The following is a 24,227-nucleotide window of genomic DNA, read 5'->3' as shown; positions in this document are numbered from 1 at the left end:
TTCACGAAAGTGATGGCGTTGGTCCCTGCTCATCTGCGCAGCTTGGGGGTTCCAGTCTTCCCCTATCTCGACGACTGGTTGTTGAAGGCGGGCTCCCCCCAGGCAGTCGTCTCCCACCTCTAGACTACGGCCAACCTCCTGCATTTGCTGGAATTCTCCATCAATGTGCCGAAGTCGCATCTGAGTCCCTCCCAGAAGCTCCTCTTCATCGGAGCGGTTCTGGACTCGGCGCAGTTCCGGGCCTATCCTCCGGAACAGCGGGTCCGGGATATTCAGGCTCTGATTCCCATCTTTCGGCCTCTATCCCGGGTTTCGGTCAGGTTGGTGCTGCAGCTTCTGGGTCTGATGGCCTCCTGCATCCTGTTAGTGCATCACGCCAGATGGCGAATGCGGGCTCTGCACTGGGACCTGAAGTTTCAGTGGGCCCAGCATTGTGGCAACCTGTCCAACCATGTCTTGATCTCGGAGGGCACTGCAAGACAGCTGCAGTGGTGGCTCAAGGACCGCGATTGGGTCAGTGGCAGATCCCTCTCCCTACCCCAACCGGAGCACGTAGTGGTGACGGATACGTCCCTCCCGGGATGGGGAGGCCACATGGGAGAGGCGGAGATCAGAGGACTCTGGTCTCCGGCGGAGTCTCGGCTCCATATCAACCTTTTGGAGCTGAGAGCGATCCGACTTGCTTTGAAGGCATTCCTTCCCTCTGTCCGGGGAAGTGTAGTGCAGGTGTTCACGGACAACACCACCGCCATGTGGTATTGCAACAAACAAGGCGGGGTGGGGTCATGGACCCTTTTGGCTCTGCGCCTCCGGACATGGCTGGAACATCAGGGCATCACCCTGGTGGTTCAACATCTGGCGGGCTCTCTGAATGACAGAGCAGACTAACTCAGCCGCCGGTGCATGATGGTTAACGAATGGCATCCAAACTCGGACGTGGCGCAAGGCCTCTTTCGTCAGTGGGGAGAGCCTTGGTTAGATCTATTCGCCACCGAAGAGAACGCGCAATGTCAGCAGTTCTGCGCGTTGGAGTTTCCAAGGCGGCACTCGCTCGGGGACACCTTTTGTCGTGAGTGGAGTTGAGGTCTGTTGTACGCCTTTCTGCCTATACCACTTCTGCCCAGAGTGCTGAAGAAGATAAGGCGCGACCAGACCCAAATCATCTTGGCTCCGGATTGGGCAAGAAGGTACTGGTATCCCGAGCTACTCAGTCTGTCGATCGATCCCCCGATACGACTGCCTTTTCAGGAGGACCTTCTGTCGCAGCAGCAGGGGACAGTCCTCCACCCGAACCTGTCCAGTCTCCACCTCCATGCGTGGAGATTGAGCGGTGACAGTTGTTGCCATTTGACTTGCCTCCTGAAGTCTGTGATGTCATTCTGGCAGCCAGGCGTCCCTCCACTAAAACGGTATACACCTGTAGGTGGAACAAATTTGTGGCATGGTGCACAGCAAAGGCTGTGGATCCCCTTTCCGTCCCTCCTTTCTGAGGTTCTCCTCTTTCTTCTTTCCATGGCCCAGCAGGGCTCTGCTCTGGGCACCCTTAAAGGGTATCTTTCAGCTATTTCTGCTTTCTTACGGCTTCCTGATCAGCCTTCTCTTTTCAAATCCCCTGTTGTTTCTCTATTCTTTAAGGGCATTACTCACATGTTTCCTCCTGTCCCTTTCGTAATGCCTCAGTGGGATTGGAATCTGGTCTTGACGTTTCTGATGTGCGCTCCCTTTGAGCCACTTCATAATTGTCCCCTTTGTCTGTTGACGCTTAAGACTGCTTTCCTGGTTGCCATCACCTCTGCTAGAAGGATGAGTGAGCTCCAGGCACTCTCTTCTAAGCCTCCTTTCCTTTCTGTCCATCCGGACAAGGTTGTTCTCAGGGCTCGTCCTTCCTTTCTCCCTAAGGTGGTGACTGCCTTTCACATCGGACAGTCGGTTACGCTGCCCACCTTCTTTCCGCCTCTGCATCCTTCGAAAGAGGAAGAGAGGCTCCACCGCCTGGACCCAAAACGGGCGCTGTCCTATCTGCACCGCACCAAGCAGTTACGAGTGGACGACCAACTCTTTGTTGGCTATGTAGGCGCTAAGAAGGGGCGGGCGGTGCACAAGCGAACCATCTCTCGGTGGATCCTTTTGTGTATCAAGGCCTGTTACTCCTTGGCTAAAAAGGAACCTCCTGTAGGGCTGAGGGCCCATTCCACTCGGGCCACAGAGGCGACCACTGCCCTGGGTCGGGGAGTCCCCTTGCAGGACATTTGTCAGGCGGCTACGTGGGCCTCGCTGCACACGTTTGCGAAACACTATTGCCTGGACAGCCAAGTCCGGAGGGACGGCTTCTTTGGCCGTTCTGTTCTCCAGGACTTTCTGGTGTGATCTTGGTTCGCAGACCCACCACCGGGGTTGGTATTGCTGGGGTATCTATTCTAAGGTGAGGAATCTAACTAACGTGTTTCTTTCAGATGAACAAGTTACTTACCTTCGGTAACGATATATCTGTAAGAAACATTAGTTAGTTAGATTCCTCACCGACCCACCAATCCTCCCAGTTCTGCGAACCGATATCTAGGGTTGAGGTTATCCCTTTCAGGGCCCTAGAATTTTTTGGCACCAGTGTCGGTCTCTTGCATGGCTCTGTGTTCCTGGCGAGGAAAGCTATGTACAAGAACCGACATCAGCGCGCGAGGGCGTGGTCTAAGTACTCCGACGTCATCCCGGCCATCACGATGCCGACGACAGACGCGGAGCCGCAGACGATGCCTAGCGACGCGCAAGGGTATTGCTGATGAAAAATCTTTCCGGATCCAGCCTGATGCCTGGGGATATTCTAAGGTGAAGAATCTAACTAACTAATGTTTCTTACAGATATATCGTTACCGAAGGTAAGTAACTTGTTCGTTTGGACCCAGCCATATGAAAATCAGTCTTGACCCTGTGCCCCATGGGAACAGTGCAGACCGAACTGCCAGGCCAGGTCCTCCCTGGACCGGAAACAAGCATCCTGGGACCGGTTTCAGGGTATGTCACCCTTCTTTAGCCAGTCTAGCTTGAATCCAGTGGCACAGTGAGCAAGGGACCCACGTCTGGGCATACCCATCCCACTTCTCTTGACTCTTGACTCCAGGGCCGGACTGGGCATAGCGGGCACCGGGCAATTCCCCGGTGAGCCGCCAGGCTGGGGGCCGGTTTTGGGGCCATGGGCGGCCTTTTTTGTTACAGGGCCGTTTTTGCAGCATTGCTGCAAGATCGGCCCCCGTAACAAAATCGGCTGAAACCGGCCCTGGCAAACAGCTCGGCGGCACCCCCAACCCCCCAGGGGGCCGGCCGAGCACGTTGCCAGGGCCAGTTGTGTTTCCCAGTCCAGCCCTGCTTGACTCCCCATATAACCAGTTTTACACCACCCGTTGTAAATCTATGGACTTGCGCCTGCGCACATGACAAAGGTCTGTGGAAGTGTGTAGGCCTCACGAAGTGCACCAGGGCTACGTTTCACTGCCTAACAAGTTGACAGTGGATGAAAAAAAGACAGTAGGCGGCCTTGACGCATACAAGAAGTCCTACTTTGCTGCTAGAGCACTTTACTAGAAAGTAATCCAGAAAATTAAGTGTGTTCAATTTAAGTGACACTTTATTGTGAGTAGAACAAGGCGAAAATTACCCTTTTTTCTGAAACCCAGTGGTCTAAAAGGGGCCTTAAAATAACTCCAAGAGTTCTGAAGCGCTGATACTAGGAATAAAATGAGCAAAGCTTAAAGCACAGATCGCTTCAGTACAACTCACTGTTGGTTTTCTCAGGCCGGGACAGATAGACGCAGGAAAGGAGTGCATTTCAAAATCAAAGCCACATGACTTAATGGCTTGACCTTGAGCACCACATTCAGACACAGAATGCCATCTATAATGCAGCAGGAGGCAACAGCTAAAAGGGGTGTGGAATTTAATAAAATATCTACTTGTCCATAAGGCAGGTTGCTTCAAAAATCTTCTTATCCTGTAACAAAATCCACCTGTCCCTTTGGTGCCATGTAGTGCGTCGACAAATTATGGCAGCAGTCTCATTGCATAAGAGCTCTGATATAGCCTCTCTGATTATGCCAGGGCTCATACAATAGTAGTGTTTTAATACTTGCAATCCCCTTATGTTGCCACATTTCCATAGATCTACATACTGGTGCTGAAGGTAGTGGTAAGCAATAGTTCCAGGGTTAGAATGCACTTTTGAGTCTGTGCAAACCTACTAACTTGCATGTTTTAAGGGTTTTCAACAACTCTTCTCTTATCTTTTCCCGTATTAAGAAACGTTAGAAATGTTCTCCTGACAATGTAGACGTAAACCTTCTTCCAGAGTTGGGGAAAAAAGTGGTTGGAGGGAAAGTGAACTTGCAAACACTCAGATTTTCGCATGAGAAAATCTACACATGCATATTTGCTCATGCTAAAATGCATTTCACAAAATATTTTAAAAGAGTACTATTTCTTGTCCTACTTCTGAAAGCCTTATAGCTGCACTTAGCGCAACGACATATACCATGGGTGCACTTTTGAGACTTTCTTTAATAATTGGGCCCCTAAATTGGTCCGGCGTTGACCATGACCTTTTGCATTCATCGAAATTCGGTCTCTCTCTGTATCAGCTGACTTAACTATGAGTGGCGGCATTCTGCTCTTTCACAAGGAGCATATCTGCACACAAAGTAATTTTGTTCAGTGCCAGTAACTACTGTGGCAGTGTGTCCTTTTTGAGACCAAATACAATTTTTGCTTTTGCCAATGTTTGTTATAATGGTGAGGGCCCGGCAGCTCCCACACCAATAAGGTTTTACAGAAACCATGCCAAAACAATTCACATATTGACAGAACTAAAAAACTGACCACCAATTTCAGACCTACTGGCTTTGCCACTGCTTGTTTATTTTTGTTTCCCAAAATTTTATTGAAACCGGTCACACTGATTTTCCATTATGAATATTTTTGTGATGTACAGCATGCATCAACACATATTACTAAATGATGCTGCAAAGAAATGTTACCTGAAAGGTTACAGTAGTTAAGCAAAATGTTTTTTTCCTGTTTTCATGTTTTTTAATGAACATTTTAGTATGAAAGCAAAGAATCCTCAATCTTGCTTGCTTTCAAGCTTTTGCAAATATTTGCATCAATTCAGAGAGCATTCTGGGAGCATTATACATAGCCTCATATTGCTAAATTTTGAAAATGTGCGTACACATTTTTATACTGAAACCACTGTCAGCAGTGCAGTCAGAGCTTACATTTACTTAGAGCGCTCACCCTAATAATAAAGGATTTCAATTAATGAACCATAAATACAAGTCTGAACAGCATTAACATATGGACAAAAATATTATCTTAACTGCAGTCCGTGCCCTTCCCTGAACCACAATGTGGTACTGCAAACTTGGCAGCCAAAGGGTTTGTGCTGCAGGGGGGTGGGCCCACTTGTCCCAAGGACAAAATCCACATGAAAACTTGTCGCCCTTGACCACAAACAATATGTCCTGGACATCAAGCTATAGGAATTCCACATCCCTGCAGCTCATTTATGGCTGTACAGCGGCACGTAGTGACCTGTGTGCATACGGCCAATAAGAAGGTACAATTTTTTTGCTGTCTGCCGGGAGACCTTTTTTTTGCAGCCAAAATAGCAAATATTGCTGCCATCACGCTAGTCAGCTGATTCCGTAAATTTGTCATGATTTGCCAAATGTTGGAGGGTCTGTATTTAGACTGTTGCATACAAATGTCTGTGACAGACCCTCATCAGGTTTACCAGTGGTGCCTGGGGTCTAGTCACAACTCTAATTCCTGAAGGGATTGCCCATCTATGAACATGAATGGCGAGAGGCAAACCTCTACATCGCAATGGACAGAAACACTCAGTGGCAGGATCGATCTAAGTTGAAAGTTCAGTCCTGATCCTGTTTCAGATCCAGAAGTCACAGGAGTCGTTCCAGAGGACCGGGCTTTGTTTCGATCAAAGTCTTTGGCTTCGTCGAGGAAAAAGAAACAAGAAATCCAAGCAGGACTCATCCCTTGTCACCACTATTACTCACCTGAGATGATGCAGGGGGTGGCGCCATACTTCTCATTTTCGCTTCCAAAGTCATTCGACGTCTGAGTCTATCCAGCAACTTGCTGCACCACAACCCAAGTTTCCAGGACCATCTGCCACTCCTAGAAATGTTGAAGCGTTACAACTCTTTGGTTCCTTGCCAACTTCCTCGGACGTGCCCTTGGGTGCCATGGAGCTCAAGGGCCCTTCAACTGAACTACTGCTGGCACGTACGCCCTCAGTACCAGTTGGACACTCCAAGCCTTCCACGGGGCTGCCTCCCTCTCTACCTCTGGCGCCAAGGTCTACACCGGTCCCCAGAACTTTGATGCCAATGCAGACTCTATTGACTCCCAAAGACGAGGTACCTGTTGTATTGTCTGAATCTGAGTGGCGCTGGCTTGACATCCACCGAAGCCACGCCTGGCCGCTGTTATGGGGCCGCTTCCTCCACCCAAGCCTTCACAAGGTATAACTCATACTCTGAATTCCCTTTTTGGCACCATTCAGACAATAATTACAACACGGGTGATGAGACTTAACACCCATACCAAGAAGAGAATTGATATGGTGACCTGCAGGAGACTAGTCAATCAATCCGGGATTTTTGAAGCGCACTACTCACCTGTGAAGGTCTCAAGGTGCACGGGGGGGGGGGGGGAAGAGCAGCTCCGTGATCATCCGAAGAGCCAGGTCTTGAGATCCTTTCTGAATAGGTGCAGTGTCGGGCTACGTTTGATGCGGAGGGGGAGTTCGTTCCAGGTCTTGGCCGTGATGTAGGAGAAGGATCTGCCACCCACTAGTGGACTTGATACCTCCCTTGAGTCGGGACTTCTCTAACCCATTGGTCCTACCACTGAGAAGAGTTCCTCTTATGCCATGGTGATATGTAGGGCGGCCGAATTCCTTGACCTCCAGCTCCCCAACTTAGAGGTCAAGACCTTGTTCTTACGTAAGTCATTTTGCAGGTGCAAACATTCTCTGAGCCCCAATGACTGTTTAAGGGGGCCCTTATAGATACCTTGTTGGGGGGCATGAGCCAAACCTTGCTGTGGCATTCTGGTCAGATGACAGATTGCATAATGACAACGCCCATTCAGTGCCATGCTTGGTTGCAGCCCACCGGTTTTTCAGTCAATGTCCAGTCGTCTCTCATTGACCTACTGTCTGACGGTACTCCCCTATTAGGTGACAAGGCAGACTCCAGTCTCAAGCGGTTCAAAGAGAATAGGTTCACAGCACGCTTCCTGGGTTTATTTGCCATCTCAAGAGCCACATCAACCCTACCAGTCCTTTCACAGGTTCGGCAGAGGTGCCCCATCCCGCCAACGAATCCAACTTCTAAAAGGTGTCTGGAAGTTTCACGGTCAAGGTGCCCACCACCTTTGTGGTCAATGTCCACTACCCCTTACCCAGTACAGCAACATGCAAAACCATTTTAGCAAGCACTTAGTCGTATACAGCCACCCAATGGGAGTCAGGATCCAATGATTCTTGCGGAGTTGGTATCAATGTGCTGAAGTCACTCCTGACTCGTCAGACTCTCCCTTTCATTGGAGCCATTATCTACACTGTTCTGTTTTGTACCTTTTCCCCGGAAGGAGAGTCCAGGACATTCAGGCTATGATCCCAGTCTTTCAGTCTCTATCCTAGATTTCACTGAGGTCAACTCTGAGGCTGATGGGACTGATGGCCTCCTGCATCCTTCTGCTCCAGCACACGAGGTGGCAAATGCAGGTTTTGCAGTGAGATCTGAAGTCTCAGTGAGCCCAACAGCAAGGTGACCTCTCTGACCAAATCCAGATTTCAGAGGAGACTGCAAAAGATTTGCAGTAGTGGTTACTGGACTGCGATTGGGACAGCGGCAAATCCATTTCACTTACCCTTGCAGAGCTGATGGTGACCATTGCATCGTTTCTGGGTTGAGGTGGCCATCTGGAAGAGGTGGTGATCAGAGATCTCTGCCCTATGAGGGAGACCCAGGTTCATGTCAACCGTTCGGATCTGAGGGCCATCCAATTGGCCCTAAAAGCCTTCCTTCCATCCATTAAGGGGAGCCTGATACGGTTGTTTTGATACCACCGCCGACATGTGGTACTGCAACAAACAGGTTAGGGTTAGTTCACAGACCCTGTGCCAGAAGGCTTCGCTCCTCTGGGAATGCCTGGACCACCAGTGAATTTTCTTGGTGTTGAACTGCCTGGCAGGGTACTTGTATGCCAGGGCAGATGGGCTCAGCCGTCAGTGCCGAGCAGATCGCGAGTTGCAGTTACACCCAGAGTTGGTGCACCGTCTCTTCCACGAATGGGGAGAAACTTTGCTCAGTCTGTTTGCCAGTGCAAAGAATATGCAATGCTAGCACTTCTGTGAGTTGGAGTTTCCAAGGCATCTCTTTCTTGGAGACACATTCCAACTAGAGTGGAACTCTAGACTCCGGTTTGTCTTTCTGCCGATACCATTCATGCTCCAACTTCTCAAGAAGATCTGAAACAATCGGACCCAAGTCATCATAGTGGCCCCGGATTGGGAATGGAGTGCGCGATATATTCAGAACTTTTGGGCTTGAGCAGCTGTCCTCTGATCAGGCTGCCCCTCCGAGAGGATCTGCTGATGCAGCAGCAGGGCAGGGTTCTGCATCATGCCTTCACAATCTCCACCTTCACGCTTGGAGATAGAGCAGCAACAGCTGAACATCTTCGACCTTCCTCTGGAGGTGTTGATGTCATTGTGGCCACCAGGTGTCCCACTGCAAAAACCGAGACACACTTGTGGCTTGGTGCAGTACTCGGAAGATAGAGCCCCTCCAGGCAAGGTTATATGACATTTTGTTGTTTGTTTTGTCCCTTTCCTGGCAAGGCTTTCCTCTACGCTCTGTTAAAGGGTACCGTTCAGCTTTTTCATTTTTGTTTTGCACATGGTGGATCAGCCCTCGTTGTTTAGGTCTCCAGTTATGTGCTTTTTGGAAAGTTTACAACATTTGTTTCCTTCCTCTCCCTTTGTCATGCCACAGTGGGACCTTAACTTCTTCCTCACATTTCTAATGTGCAATCCTTTCGGGTTGCTTCTTGTGGCTTCTCACCTCGTCAACGTAATATTGGCAGGTCATGTAAATGAGCTTCACGCTGGCTGTGTCAATCTGCCGTACATCACCTTTTCCCCAGAAAAGCTGGTTTTCTGAACACAGCGTTACAACAAACAATTGATGGACGGAATGCTGACAATGCATACATTCTCCCCCAGTCAAGAGATCTGGGTTAAATCCATCGTTCTTTTGCCCACTACACCACCCCAGTTTAGACATGGCCATATGCAAATCAGTCTTGACCCTGTGCCTCATGGGAACAGTCCAGCCCGAACTGCCAAGCCATGTCTTCCCTGGACCGGAAGCCCGAAACCGGTCCTAGGATGCTTGTTTCCAGTCCAGGGAGGACCTGGCTTGGCAGTTCGGGCTGGACTGTTCCCATGGGGCACAGGGTCAAGACTGATTTGCATATGGCTGGGTTCAAACTGGAATGGCATGGTGAGCAAAAAAACGAAGGATTTAGGCCCAGATCTCTGTACTGGGGTGAATGTATGACATTGTTCTGCATTCTGTCCATGAATTGTTGTTTTTGCATTTGTCACCCCGAGTGGGAAGGGTATGCTCAGACGTGAGTCCCTTGCTCTCCATGCCACTGGAATCAAGCTATCCTGGCTGACGAGGGCTGAAAGCCCGAAACCGGTCCTAGGATGCTTGTTTCCAGTCCAGGGAGGACCTGGCTTGGCAGTTCGGGCTGGACTGTTCCCATGGGGCACAGGGTCAAGACTGATTTGCATATGGCTGGGTTCAAACTGGAATGGCATGGTGAGCAAAAAAGACGACGGATTTAGGCCCAGATCTCTGTACTGGGGTGAATGTATGACATTGTTCTGCATTCTGTCCATCAATTGTTGTTTTTGCGGTTTTCTGAACACCGGCATCTTTCTTGCCTAAAGTTGTGATGTCATGCCACGTCGGTCAAAACAATACCTTGCCGGCATTCTATGCTCTGCCTTACTCCTCTAAGGAGGAGGCATGAGACTCCACTGCCTGACCCCAACAGAGAACTGGGCTTTTTCATGACCTTCCCAAAGAATACCGGGTGAACGGTCAGCTCTTTGTCTGGTTCTCTGGAGTGAAAAAAGGCAAGGCTGTGCAGAAGAGACCCATCTCCCACTGGATCATGCTCTGTTTTGAGATGTGCTACATGTTGGCTGAAAAGCAACCTCTGGAAGGACTGTGTTAACATTCCACCAGGGCCAACGCTGCTACCACTGCATTTGCATCCAGAGTCCCTGTCTTGGAAGTTTGCCAGGCAGCTACGTCTCTCAATACATTCAAAAAGCACTATTTTTAGGACAGTCAGGTTTGCTTAGAGGGGCATTTTGCCTGCTTGATCCTGCATGACGTTCTGGTTTGAGTCTCTTCATAGACCCACCTCCAAATAGGTAATGCCTTGGTTTCCAATAGATGAGGAATCTGCGGCTAGAAATCTGTGTCAGTAGAACATGTTACTTCTTCTCAATAACTTTCTTTCTGTTAGAGACTCTGTCTAGTTGCAGATTCCTCCCTTCGCGTAACCCAGCGCCAGGGTGAAAGCAGGAGATTCCCCTGCAGCTTTAACCCCTTACTTAGGGTAAAGGTAAGCTTGCAGACTGATCTGTCTAGCTCAGGGCAGCAGGAAAAGGGGTGCAGAATGTCCTGAAACCAGCTAAACCTGATAGATTTAGTTGCTTCCTACTGTGGGGTATCCCCCCATGTCCGCACCAATATGTTAACTTCATAGTGTTGCATGCCATTAAAAAAAAACACAACCATCACCGACAAAGCCAATAGATTTCGGCATTAATATAACACATGCAAACACGGGAATGGAAAAATGCTGTTTTTTTGCATTGCAAGCTCTAATGCCATCACAGCTGTTGTGCTAGCCAGACCTAACGAGCATTTGCAATGCAGTAGGCCTTGCGTTAGTTACATTTAGAGCTATTGGCATTGTAAATGAGAATGTTTGTTAGATTTTTTCTTTCTCATAAAATATCCTAGCAGTAACATAACTAATAAAAGAAAATCCATGAAGCAAGGAAAGGATGCAGTCCTTCACCTGTTACTAGGTGTCCCTGTGGACCTCTATTAGCTGTATATGGTACTGCACCCTGCAATAATGAAGAATACAACTTATCCCCAGGTCAAGGCCCGCCTTATTTATTCAGCAGCAACAGGGCTCACTGATCCACGGTAGAGCATAGCCTGCTGCTGAGGCTGTTGTCTTGCTCAAACTCGCTGAAATCTATGATGCACATACTGAAATTCTGGCGCGTGGGATGGAGGAAGATGTAACATTGTGCAAGAAAAGACTGCAGAAAGTCATTTGCCTAACGCTGCGCTTTAGCTTAAGATGTTTAAAGCTAAAGTGCGGTGTGCCGCGATTGGTACAAAAGTAGATAAATGGAAAATAAATGTGTTGGCCGTCTGTGCAGCGTGTTGTGCCTGCTTCAGCAAGACCATAACTAAATAGTGCTTACTAACTGTTAATGAAACCTAGAGAGTAAGGAAACATGGAAGGTAACAACAGAAGAGAGGGAGGTACTAAGCAGGGACTACTAATCCTATTCACGAATCAAAAGCCATCATTTACGAAGGATGGCAAGAGGAGCTAATTAAAAAGCTGTGCGGAAAATGGGCAGAGCTTTGTCCATATCTGAATACAGCATGTCTCGGAGAGACAGCACAAGCACTGCCTAGGCAAGACCCAAAAATAGTTATGCTACTTGTCCTTCATGCTTGAAACCATGTTGCTTAGACATACATATTTGTTTCATGGAAAGTACTTTCAGTTCCTCAGAGCAACTATTGTCAGGCAGTAGCTGATGGGTTTGCCTAAACCCTACTATAGTAGATGTAAATAAAACAGCTGAATATTGCATAGGCATCATGTGAGCCTAAACATAGGACCCTATCATGCTCTCAAATTAAATGACCATGTAGCTCTATCGTACTCTTACAATTAGTGATATTCAAACCATGCGTGAGCTGCGCTTTTTCTTTGCACTGTCCAAAGGTAACAAAATATAATTGCCAGGAGGGAGAAGCATTTAAATGAAATGAAAACTATCAATAAGGAGGGACAACTACACAAAGAGGAAGAACAAAGAAATGGTGAGGTTTGTTAAGAACAAAGGATTGTAGTTAAAAGGTAAAGGTTAAAAGGTAAAGAAAGCCTGATGAAAAATATAACAGTATATTATGCAGAGAAAATGAATCGTTAGGAAAGAGGAAGCCAGCACAAATGAATGAAAAATTGCACTTGAACAGCACCCTAAAATTTTGAGTCTCTAGCCGCTGAAATGCCGGCACACTGTGATTTATTCAAGGAAATCAAGTAGATCCTAATTAACATGGAGAAAAGTGCGTGATTACTATAGACGCAATGGTAAAAGAAACAAGTTTACTGAAAATGTACGCAGCAGATTGAACGAAGAATGAGATGCAGACTGTCTCTAGACAAAAAAGGATCAAAGATATTGTCCAATATAAATCAACCAACCAGAAACAAATAACATAGGAGCATATGTATGAAGCCCATTTCCCGGTCGCAAACGGGCCGATTCTCAGAATCGGCCTGTTTGAGAACGGGAAAAAGCCTTTTGGGATGCATCATCCCAAAAGGCCCTCGCAAAATAGGGAATCGCAAAATTTGTGATTCCTTATTTTGCGAAAGCATTAAGGAATCGCAAATTGCGATTCCTTAAATGCGATGTCAAAAGCACCCAAGTTGTGCGATTTCTCCTTAAGAAATCGCAAATTACCACCAACTTCAAGTTGTTGGTAATTTGCAATTTCTTCGAAAAATGCACTTTTTTACATTTTTCAAAGTGACATGTGGCGCACATACATGGCACTTGTGCACACATGCACATTAAAGGGGTGCAACAGGGTGTCCTTTTGACACCCTGGCACCCTTGAAATTGCATTCTCAATTTGCGATTCTCTTATTGAGAATCACAAATTGAGAGTGTCTTCCCATGCATTCCGATGGGCCTCTAGGCCCATAGGAATGAATGGGGAGGTATTCCTTAATTGCGAATCGCATTTTGCAATTCGCAAATAAGGAATATGTAGGATTTGCAAAATTATTTACAAATCCTACATACATAGCGATTTGCGATTCTCAAATAGCGATTCGCAAAAAATCGCTATTTGAGAATCGCAAAAGAACATTTTGATACATATGGCCCATAGTCAAGACTCCCCACCACTGCACAGAAAATAAAATGGGAAGGATGACTCCACCCCATTTCTTAGGAATGTGAGGAGTGAAAGGAGATAATGAAGGATGGAGCAGCGTCAGAAAAGAACAGAGCGCTGGAATGGTTTACCAAGGAAAAAACAACTAAGAGGTTGGTAGTGACTGGGAAGGAAGGGGTGAGAGTAGGAAAGCAGAGAGAAATGGAGTGGCAAAGTGAAAGAAGTGAGGAAGCACACGAGTAGTAAGGTGAAGCATGGGGGACCGACGAGAGAGGTCAATAACTAAGACACATTGGAAGCATGGATAAAAACTGAGAAACAGCAGTGGGGACATGGGGAAGCAAGGGGCTGGATCAGAGGGGCAAAAGGGATTTTAGGCGGAATGAAAATGCAGAACACAAAATAAATTAAATAAACTTGAGCCAAAGCTCAACTGTGGTGGGGAGGGAAGGTCAGCCTGTTTTAAAAGTAAGGGAAATACCAAGAACAGTTGAGAATAACAGTAAATTGAATTGTCCCAAAATCAAGTTATTTGCCAATTGTTCCCCGAAAAAGTACCTTGACAATGAGGCACATATCCCAGCTGGCAGTTTTAGAAAACCTAGGGACACATATAGAATATAGAACATCAACAGGATATTGACTGAATAATGTAAACTCATTTAGATTGGGAAAATGTATAGGCCGGGAGGTATACATGAAGAGAAGAATACCAGCTAAGCCAAGAGCGAGCCATGGTTTGAAATAGGTTAGTGAAGACAAAGGTTAGTAGAGGGAAGGCCATAATGAAACTGAAAGCTAAGATTTCTATCTACGCCAGTGTTGAACAGTAGTCATCAAATAAAAGGGAAAGTGGTATAATGGAAGAGTAGGACAGAACATGGGAAACATGTAAATAATGAGCCCTTTCCAAGTTCTCACCCCTGATAGGCTCTCAAGAAGGCATTTGTGAATATTAAGGAAAGGGAATATGTCAGTTTTACATCAGTGTAGAAATGTGCATTAAAACTAAAATGATGTGATAACTCACGGAAGTGAAATACTGATGCTGTGAAGCCACATAGAAAAGTGAAATTGTTCAGAAGAAAAGTTTTTAACAGAAGGATGTGTGAGGCAAGTACTGAAGAAAGCATGTCAAGAAGATGGAGAGATTGGCAACAAAAGAGGTAAGGTAAGTAGAGTGATCTGACATGTTGAAAGATGCAGACAGGTCCAATTTCAGTAGAATTGAGAATAGTCTGGTACATTGAGCTCGATGGGAACAGTTTCAGTGGAGTGGGATGGTGAAACTTCATTTTTCATGTGAGACAAGTAAATCGGACAAAAAATCTAGTAGAAATTGTAACAAACATACACACTCTAATAACCTTTTTTCAAAAGTGGAAGAATGATCTTTGTAGGTGGAAACTGAATCAGTTGGTTTTAAGAGAGCTTGGTAATAACAGTGGAAAATATAAAAGATGGATCTTTAAGTGTCACAGAAAATTAAAAGGCCTATGCATAGGTAGGAGTTTAGAAAGTGAAAATGATGTTCATTCACAATGGAGTTAAAAGTCCTTTAGTCCATAAAGTGTGATAATAAGTGAAATGATCAGAAGATTTCACAGAGTTAGAAGAAAGTGATAGAAGGAAATAGTCTAGGGATGGTTGAAGCAATCCTCTCATGATAAACTACAATTAGGCTATCCTGTTAGGTTTAAACCTATAATAACTGATATAACCCCGCCAAAAGGGCAATAGCCCTCATCAGTGTTAACATATAAACACTGAAAAAAACACCTGCAGAACCACAAAATGAATGCCATTCAAAGAAAGGAAAGGGATATTGAAAAAGTCACTTTTATTTCTTCCTGAAAGGGCCAAAACAATGTAACTTTGCTATACAAGGTTGTAGCAAGAAAGGCTGGGCCAACATTATTCTGGTTGAGACTTTAGAAGGACCTGGGCAGGGTTTAAATAATGGAGGAAATGAGAATACATTACAAAATTCAGGATTTGTGGTCTCTGTTCTTGATAGCATAGGAAACATTGAAGAGTCTAATGACATGCCTGTTAGGAATTCACCCATGTGCACTGTGCTAGTATCAGATGTGGATTTAAATCTCATGGCTGATTCTGGGTCTCCATGGACCATTTATTTCTAAACAATATTTTGAAGAAAAACTTAGCAGGGTTTTTGATGTTAATAAGATTTTTCATCTGATATAAATCCTGTAAGCTATGATGGTTCACGCATTGACATGGTGGGGTATTTAAAAAAATTATTAAGTTTTAAAAACAGAATTGCCGATATACACTTATATGTTTCTGTCAAAGGGATAAATGTACTTGGTTGGAGAGATCAATGGAAGCTTGGCATAATCTTGAATCCTAGACTTAAAGAAGCTGTTTTGGATGAATCTATATGTACTAATTAGATTTCAGTTACAGGTTGTGATGACATGGAGAGTTTTTTAAAAGACACTTTCAAGGAAGTATTTACTGATTCTTTGGGAAAACTAAAAGACTACTCTCATCAAATCAAACTAAAGAGTAATGTCACACCTGTTACACAAAAAATTAGACCAGTACCCATCAACGTAAGAGAGGAGTTAAAGGATATGTTAAAAGAGCTTGTGTCAGAAGGCATTATTGAACCTATCAACTCCCCTGAGTGGATTTCACCCATCATTTTAGTCCGCAAATCAGATAAAAAATTGAGGTTATGTGTGGACTTAAGAGCATTAAATTTGGGCATTATTGTGGACTGTCACCCGGAACCCAACATAAATGAGGTAGTTTCATTGTTAGAGGGTGCCAAAGTTTTTTCCACTTTTGATTTGAGGTCAGCGTACCATCAAGTCCCACTTACTGAAGATTAAATGTTGACAGCCTTTATCACTCCACATGGTTTATATCAATACACCAGAATGCCGTTTGGTTTGGACTCTGCGGCATCAGTATTTCAAAGAATCATGTTCAACATTTTCAGGGACATTGATAATTTCGTCAAATGTTTTCAGGACGATATTTTAATTTTGCCTGCAAATGAACAAGATCATCTCAAACATCGGTCTGAGGTTTGTTATAGATTGAAACAAAGTGGTTTGGCGCTTCAAGCACACAAATGCAAGATGTTTAAGAAAAGTGTGGAATATTTAGGTCATACACTTACAGGTGATGGTGTAGTACCCAAGAAATCTAATGTTGACGGTATAGTCAACATTCCAAAGAACAAGGAGTAATTACTGTCCTTTGCAGGCATGTGTGAGTATTATTCCAAGTTTGTAACCGACTTTGCTTCTAAAATGGAGCCTTTGAGGAAGCTGTTAAGACAAAATGCTGTCTTTGAATGGACTGAGGAACAACAGCATGCGTGTTTCTGTCATTAAGCAAGACATTGTCAATGCTCCTACCTTAAGACCTTTTTGCATGAACAAACACTGTGTTATTACAGTTGATGCCAGTTTATATGGTATAGGTGGGGTGTTGTCACAAAGGTGTGGAAATGAAGAATGGAATGTCTGTTTTGCTTCGAGAACCTTAAATGAAACTGAAAGGCATTATGCTGTTAGAGAAAGAGTTACTTGCTTGTGTCTGGGCAATTGAGCATTATAGGAACTATATTTGGGGAAGCAATTTTACTTTGAGGACAGATCATAAACCCTTGGTTAATATACTTTCGCCAGGTGGAAGTTGGAATTCCACCACAAGAATTGCAGGTTAACTTCAAGATTACAAGAGTATTGTTTCAAAACTGAATTTGTACCAGGAAAAAAAAATGTTACCGCTGATTTTATGTCGCGTCATCCCTGTGAGATGCAGTCATCAAAAAAAGATGATGACTTAGAAGTTGTTACTACCATTCAGGATATTGTAGTTGGGGCATTTTCTGATATTTCAGAGGAGACATGGAAATCCAGTTAAGAGAATGATTTCTTATGGCAATTGGTCCAGAAGTATATTCTGGAAGGCTGGCCTACAAAAAAGATTATCAGTGAAGAACTTAAGCCCATGTTTAATGTTGCAGACGATTAAGAACTGGAAGTTGATTTTGTTTATAAAAATGAGAAATGTGTGCCACCCTTTGGTGTGCGGGAGATAATTCTGAAGTTAGCCCATATTTCTCATCCAGGGATGTCTGCTATGAAACGTTTAATAAGATCTTATTTTTGGTGGCCAGGAATGGATCGCATGGCAGATTGTGTAGTTAGAGAATGTTATGTCTGCATTTCAAGTGAAAAAATGCTCAAAGTCAATGTTCCTCCTCTTAAGAGTACGGAGTGGCCAGAAGAACCTTGGAAGAAAGTGGCGTTTGATATATCTGGTCCTTTTATGAATCTTCCATTGGATTCACGATATGCCTTCGTATTAGTTGATTATCACTCAAAATGGCCAGAGGTTAAGTTGGTACCGATTGCTACAACTAAAAGAGTGTTGGATTTCTTTAAGGAGATTTTTGCAAGGGAAGGTTGTCCCTCAACCATTGTAACTGATAATGAGGTTCAACTGATTTCAATAGATATGGAGGAATATCTTTAATGTCGCAATAAAAAACATGTCACCACGTCACTGTATGCACCACATGAAAACGGTCAAGTGGAACGCTTCAATCGTGTATTGAAGGGTTATATCGCTGATGTTGTTAAACAGAGAGAGGAGTGGAAAGATTTATTAAGGGAAAGATTATGGATGTATAGAATTACTCCACATTCCATTATAGAAGTTAGTCAATTCCGCCGTTTGAAGGGCAGGGATCCAGCTTTAAATATTTGTCCCTGGTGGCTTAAAGAGAAATGTAAGAATAACATAAGGAATGATCATAATAGGATGTATACCAGCATAAAGGTAAAGGAAAAACAAAACAAGTACAAAGAATGGAATGACAAGAAGTGGAATACCAAGGAGCATAATTTTAAGGTAGGAGAATGGGTGAGAATTAAGAAACCCGGTTTTGTTGGCAAATGTATGAGTAAATTCACTAAACCCATTAAGATCACTAAAGTTTTTTTTAAAATTCTCTCATAACTCAGAATGGTAAGATGTAGAATATTAGACGTGTCTCTAAATGTCCTGAGAATTTTAGAACCATGACTGAATCTGTCAACAATGCTGATTTGGATGTAAATTTGGCAATGCCTACAAGATCGCATGATGTTCAACGTAATTGTTCTGATACCACATTTTCACATAATTACTCTGTTGCTAATAGAGTTAATGACTCTACCCGCTCAAGAATGTTACCTGTGAAGTTATTAGATTTTGTTAAATAGATTCATATTTCCTTTGTTTTGTTTTTTTTCTTTGTTTTTTTTCTTTTTCATATAAGAGAGATATGTTACATTTCAATATGTATGTATAAGACACACTTGTTATGGTTTGTTATTCATTCTAGTTCCATTGGAACCTTGCTTTGGAACCTCATGTATCTGATCAGCCAGTTGCACTGAGTCTCTCTGAAGATATGATCGCTCTATGTTGCTGTGCTGCAATTTAACATTAAATCATTTAAATTTCATTTGGATTACTGGATTCTTTCACTCCTTGTACACTGCCAGGCAATAGCGAATAGCTTCAGACTTTGGGGACCATTCCAAGCCTTGCATAGGAGTTTCTTTGGCTAGAAAGGTATGCCAACCCACTTGAGAGGACTGGCATGCGTGCCATCTATTGATGTTGGTAATTGGGTGTTAGTTATCATCTGCGCTATGAGCGAAGTGTACTAAATGGCAAACCAGCATGCCCCTCTAGCAGACTATAAGTGACCAATCAGTGGCTTCATCAGCTCGAGCCTCAGGATGATCCTATGCAGACTCCATCTGGTACTGTTCCAAGAGCTGACGCTGGACATTCTCTCACAAAGGAAGGAACATTATAGCCATTCGTAGTCAATCCTGCAAACTCCAGTCTTTAACTCTCACAAAGCAGGCAGTGATCTGCCCTGGCCCAGATGTAACCTGGCCTGGGTGAATGAATCTGCAGAAAAGTTCAATAGTACATTTCCCCTAACACCAAGAACATTCCACATTAATGACAAAGCTTAGTGACTTGGACCTCTTTCATATACTGAATAATACACCGCTTGCATCTGATCTTTCGTAACCCCCCACCCTTTCCCCCCCACCGTGAAGGCGTATAACTGGAGATGTATCCTGTGTGATGTGTACAGGAGCTTCCTGTTGTGCATTGCTACTTGTCGCTCTGGGGTATCATGACAGAGTATACCCAGGAGTTGCATCTAGTTTGATAGGTACCTGGGCTGCCTGTTGTACAGTGAAACAAATCCCTCTGGCGTTCCTCAACCAAATGCACCTGGGTGGTGCACATTGATTATTATATACCCGGGCCACCTGCAGTACAGTGGGGGTACACTTGACTGTTGGAAAATGTGAACAGAGAAATTGTCCATATTATTTTCCTATGCTGCCTGGTTGAGATATTATTCTTTATATATGGAAGTACCTTCTGCTTAAGTGAAATGTTTTCAGCTGTGGATGTCTGCAGCAGACAGCAGTGTAGCCAAACAGTCCTATTTGCCCTGCTCTCTTCTCCTGCCTGTACTGGGAAAAATTTCATTTGATTTTGATTTGGCTTTGAGTAATTGATTTGATTTTGCGAAATTGGAACTATTTTCATTTGATTTTGATTTAATATTGAGAAATTGATCCTATTTTCCATTTCAGTCCTTCTAGTTTTAGACTATAGCGTTAAGCAAAGATTAAAGAAGTTTCATGCCAGAATCTAATGCTAATAGAGTGAAGTATGCCCTCTCCTCTCACTGCCCGCTACCATCATCTCTGTCTGATATCATCACTCTTACTCTTTGACCCAATAACTTGCTTTTTCCTCCCCCTGACTCGTCTTTTTCTTATTCTCACGTTTGACACTATCTCTGCCTGCCCTCTTCTAACATCTATCCCTCTCCTTCCAGTACCATCTTTAATGTCTTCTCGTCCTCTCCCTCTGATGCCTGCTCATCTTTCCTTAATGCAGCTGTATATTGATAAGGTGCCCAGACATTTTTTCTGTTCAACTGTATTGCTGGTGTTGTACCTCACTCACAGATTTTCGTTCTCTCTTGCTCTTCCCTACAGTGGTCCTATGAGGGCATACATTCTGGCTCACGAAGATGCAATAAAGCTGTGGAGGGATCTGATGGGTCCCACAAAGGTGTATAGAGCACGATATACAATGCCAGAGTCTATCCGTGGGCTGTACGGTCTCACTGACACACGGAACACCACCCATGGCTCAGGTAGAGTCCAATGTCCTCACTTCCAGTTCCTATCCATAGGGATGCATAACAGACTGTGTCCGAAGGATGATCTAACACCCATATTAACCCCCATTCATCAGAATCCAGCATCTAGAACCTGAAGCATCCTCTAGCTCATTGTTTTTCAAGTTGCTAGCCTCATTCCACAGATTTCCCAGCAGTAAGCACGGGTACTACCTGGGGAATAAGACTAGTTGGTTGTCTGTGATGGAACTGACCCACGCATGTATGCATGGTTTTGTGTTTCTTTGGCGCTTAACCCGTTTTCCAAGGAAAATGTTGTATTTGCCTGGTATAGCATATCATTCCCAAAATGTAAAACAATTCATAGTGAAGTGGCTGGAAATTTGAAGAAACTTCTCAGTGGCTTTCTCATGATAAAGGCATGAATTGGAAAGGCCCTGATGATGCACCAGCTTGAAGTTTTCAGAGTCTTTTTTTCTTATTGCAGACTATATCGTTCAGCCTTCTAAAAGATGTTGCACAGTAAAGAGAGCTCAAGATTCTGTCTCCCTTTAATTACCGTTCTGGTTAAGCTCTCCAGAGAATCTGATATGATATCCCATCATCCTATGTCCTATGGTCAGTTTAGGAAATTGCATAATTTTGACCACCATCAGGCAATTCAATTAATCTCCGAGTTCTCTCTCTAGATTTGATAAGTAAAATGAATTCCTTGAGTTCTGTGATATTTTTCAACAATACCTAGAAAAGACATTGGCAGACATGTTCTGTTAGGGCAGTGTCCCTCAGCTTCTTCCACTGATAAATATTTTAAATTGGTGGTTTACCCACAGCAGCCCTCACATTGGGCATCAGACAAGCTGAGTTCCATTGGAGGGTAGATTACCTCCTGGAAAAGTGGTGCCTCTGCAAACTACGCCTCATACAGAGTAAATCAAAGCTGCAGATCGTCAAAGCGACATTTATTACTGAACTTATTACAAATTCAAACAGTATCTCGAAGACTCTCTTCTCGGTCTCACGTCCTGTTTTACATCTACTTGCAAGACCTCTATGATCCAACCCTCTCTTAATCCTCAACCATCTGGCTACCTGATTTCATGATAAGATCATCTCTGTACAGCAAAGGATTGCAGCCTCTGACTACAGGATATTGTCCACATATCAAATCGTATACACAGACTATGAGTTATATCACTTCGGAGGTCTGTCAGGCTACCAAGAGCCTTAAATCTGGCTCCACCGATGACCTATGGCCTGTTCTGACTCTAGCCCCACTGTTGTGTGAGGCATTTTTCTGTCTAATTAGCTACTCCTTATCCTCGAGTCTAGTTGCTTCTTGGTAGAAAAAAGGTATGCTAACACGCTGCTGAGGAAGCCTAACATGGACTTTTAACAAGTCAAAGAATGTACACCCTATCACACTTTTTTCCTAGTGATTTCAAAAATAATGAATCTTATTTAGCTAGACGGCTTACTAGTTTTCAGGGAAATCATAACTACATTGATGCTGCACAGGCTGGGTTCACTTCTAGGCACAGTACAGAAGCGGTAGTTCTGGCAGCCTTTGATGAACTACTAACTATTAAAGATGAGGGTGACCAAAGCCTGCTTTTGTTTGAACTCCTAGCATCCTTTGATACAGGCAACCATGGCACACTTATTGACTATCCCCAAACAATTGGCGTCTCTGGCTTAGCAATTTAGTGACTCCTTTTCTTCCTGTCTGACTGAGCAAAAATGCTTGCCAAGTTGCTCTTCTGCTTCTCAGAGATTATGATGAACTGCTGAGTGCTTCAGAGTTCGAGGCACTTTTTAACATCTCTGTTGAATCCCTAGGTGAGCTAATTAGATCATCTGGCTTCAAAACTTACTCATATATGAACGATGTGATTGATTCTTTGGTTTGACCACATCTTTTCTTACTTCATGGGACTTCTGCGAGACAGTGGTAGAACAACTTAGGATTGCATTTCCACCAACTGTTTAAATCTGAATGGAAATAAGAAAGATCTTCTGAGTGGGACACAGTGCTTCCGTATGGATTGTGGACTTTTGGCCTGATAAACAAATCCAACAGTTCTGGCCGGCTGTGGTGTCGCGGGCCAGTTACGGTGTGGTAAAGACCCTCAAAACAGTGCCTTTAGAAATGCAGGGCGTTGGGAACCTTGCCATGAGCTCTGAAGAGCTGACACCGGTTCTGGAGGTCAGTGCAGGAATTATCGGGCCCTTGAAGTCATACGCCTTGCAGGCAGGCAGGCAGTTGCAGTCGGGAGTGACGGCAGGCGTCGGGGCTGCGGTGCGAAGTGCAGTGGTGCAAAGTGCAGCTGTGCCCTCAGGTCACAGTGCAGTCAGCGGCTCGGTGATGGTATCCAGTGGTGTTGGAGAGACCAAGACTGCAATGCGAAGTGTGACGGTGATCGTTGCAGTGCTAGCAGGTTGCGGTGCAGGCAGCGTCGTCATTGAAGTGCTGTCATCTGCTGACGAACTGGAGTCGATGGTGCTGATGTCGGTGGGCCAAGGCTTATGGTGTGGGACAGGGTGGTGCGTTGTGTAACTTACAAGTGGCGCCCCCAAAACCACGGTGCAGGCAGTGGTGTCGAGGTCAGCTTAGGGTGACAACGTCTCTTAGACCAAATCTGCGGTGCAAAGCGGGACGGTGCTCCGTGATCTCCATGAGCGATGTTCACCAGTCATGGTGCAGGCAGCCACATAGGTGACTGCGTCGTCTGGGATACCAAGATGGCGGTGTGAAGCGTGGCGGTGCAGGGTGCGGTGCTCACAGGTCACGCTGCAAGCAGCGGCTCGTGGCGTCATCGGTGAGACCAGGGTTGTGGTGCAAAGAGCGGTAGTGCCCTCGGCGGTGCCTTCAGGTCACGGAGCGGTACAAAAGGGGGTGGTGATGGACGGAGCATCAGAACCAATCAAACACTCACACCCAGTCAACAGATCCGGGTTTGATCCATCACCGTTCTTTAGCCCACTCTGCCACCCCAGTTCAGACATGGCCATATGCAAATCAGTCTGAGCCTGTGCCTCATGGGAACAGTCCAGCCCGAACTGCCAAGCCATGCCATCCCTGGACCGGAAACAAGCTTCCTAGGACCGGTTTCTGGCATTTCAGCCGTCTTCAGCCAGGCTTGCTTGAATCCAGTGGCAAAGTGAGCAAGGGACTCACGTCTGAGCATACCCTGCCAACTTATGGCGAACAAAGCGGTACAAAAGGGGGTGGTGATGGACGGAGCATCAGAACCAGTCAAACACTCACACCCAGTCAATAGATCCGGGTTTGATCCATCACTGTTCTTTAGCCCACTCTGCCACCCCAGTTCAGACATGGCCATATGCAAATCAGTCTGACCCTGTGCCACATGGGAACAGTCCAGCCCGAACTGCCAAGCCATGCCTTCCCTGGACCAGAAACAAGCTTCCTAGGACCGGTTTCTGGCATTTCAGCCGTCTTCAGCCAGGCTTGCTTGAATCCAGTGGCAAAGTGAGCAAGGGACTCGCGTCTGAGCATACCCTGCCAACTTATGGCGAACAAAGCGGTACAAAAGGGGGTGGTGATGGACGGAGCATCAGAACCAATCAAACACTCACACCCAGTCAACAGATCCGGGTTTGATCCATCACCGTTCTTTAGTCCACTCTGCCACCCCAGTTCAGACATGGCCATATGC

General features: G+C 45.1%; 1 protein-coding gene across 3 annotated transcripts in view; it reads left to right on the top strand.

Moving 5' to 3' along the window:
* The window catches only part of NME6 (NME/NM23 nucleoside diphosphate kinase 6), a 136,984-nt gene that overhangs the window by 98,042 nt on the left and 14,715 nt on the right, over positions 1-24,227 (top strand). For all 3 annotated transcript variants that reach the window (XM_085653770.1, XM_085653769.1, XM_085653768.1), the window contains one exon: positions 20,402-20,562. In XM_085653770.1, the coding sequence (XP_085509896.1) occupies positions 20,402-20,562 (161 nt within the window). The remainder of the gene's footprint in view (positions 1-20,401; positions 20,563-24,227) is intronic.

Source organism: Triturus cristatus, chromosome 4_1, assembly GCF_964204655.1.
Source record: "Triturus cristatus chromosome 4_1, aTriCri1.1, whole genome shotgun sequence".
Classification (NCBI taxonomy): domain Eukaryota; kingdom Metazoa; phylum Chordata; class Amphibia; order Caudata; family Salamandridae; genus Triturus; species Triturus cristatus.
The sequence above is the reverse complement of the archived record's forward strand: the minus strand, read 5'-3'. Positions and strand labels throughout refer to the sequence as shown.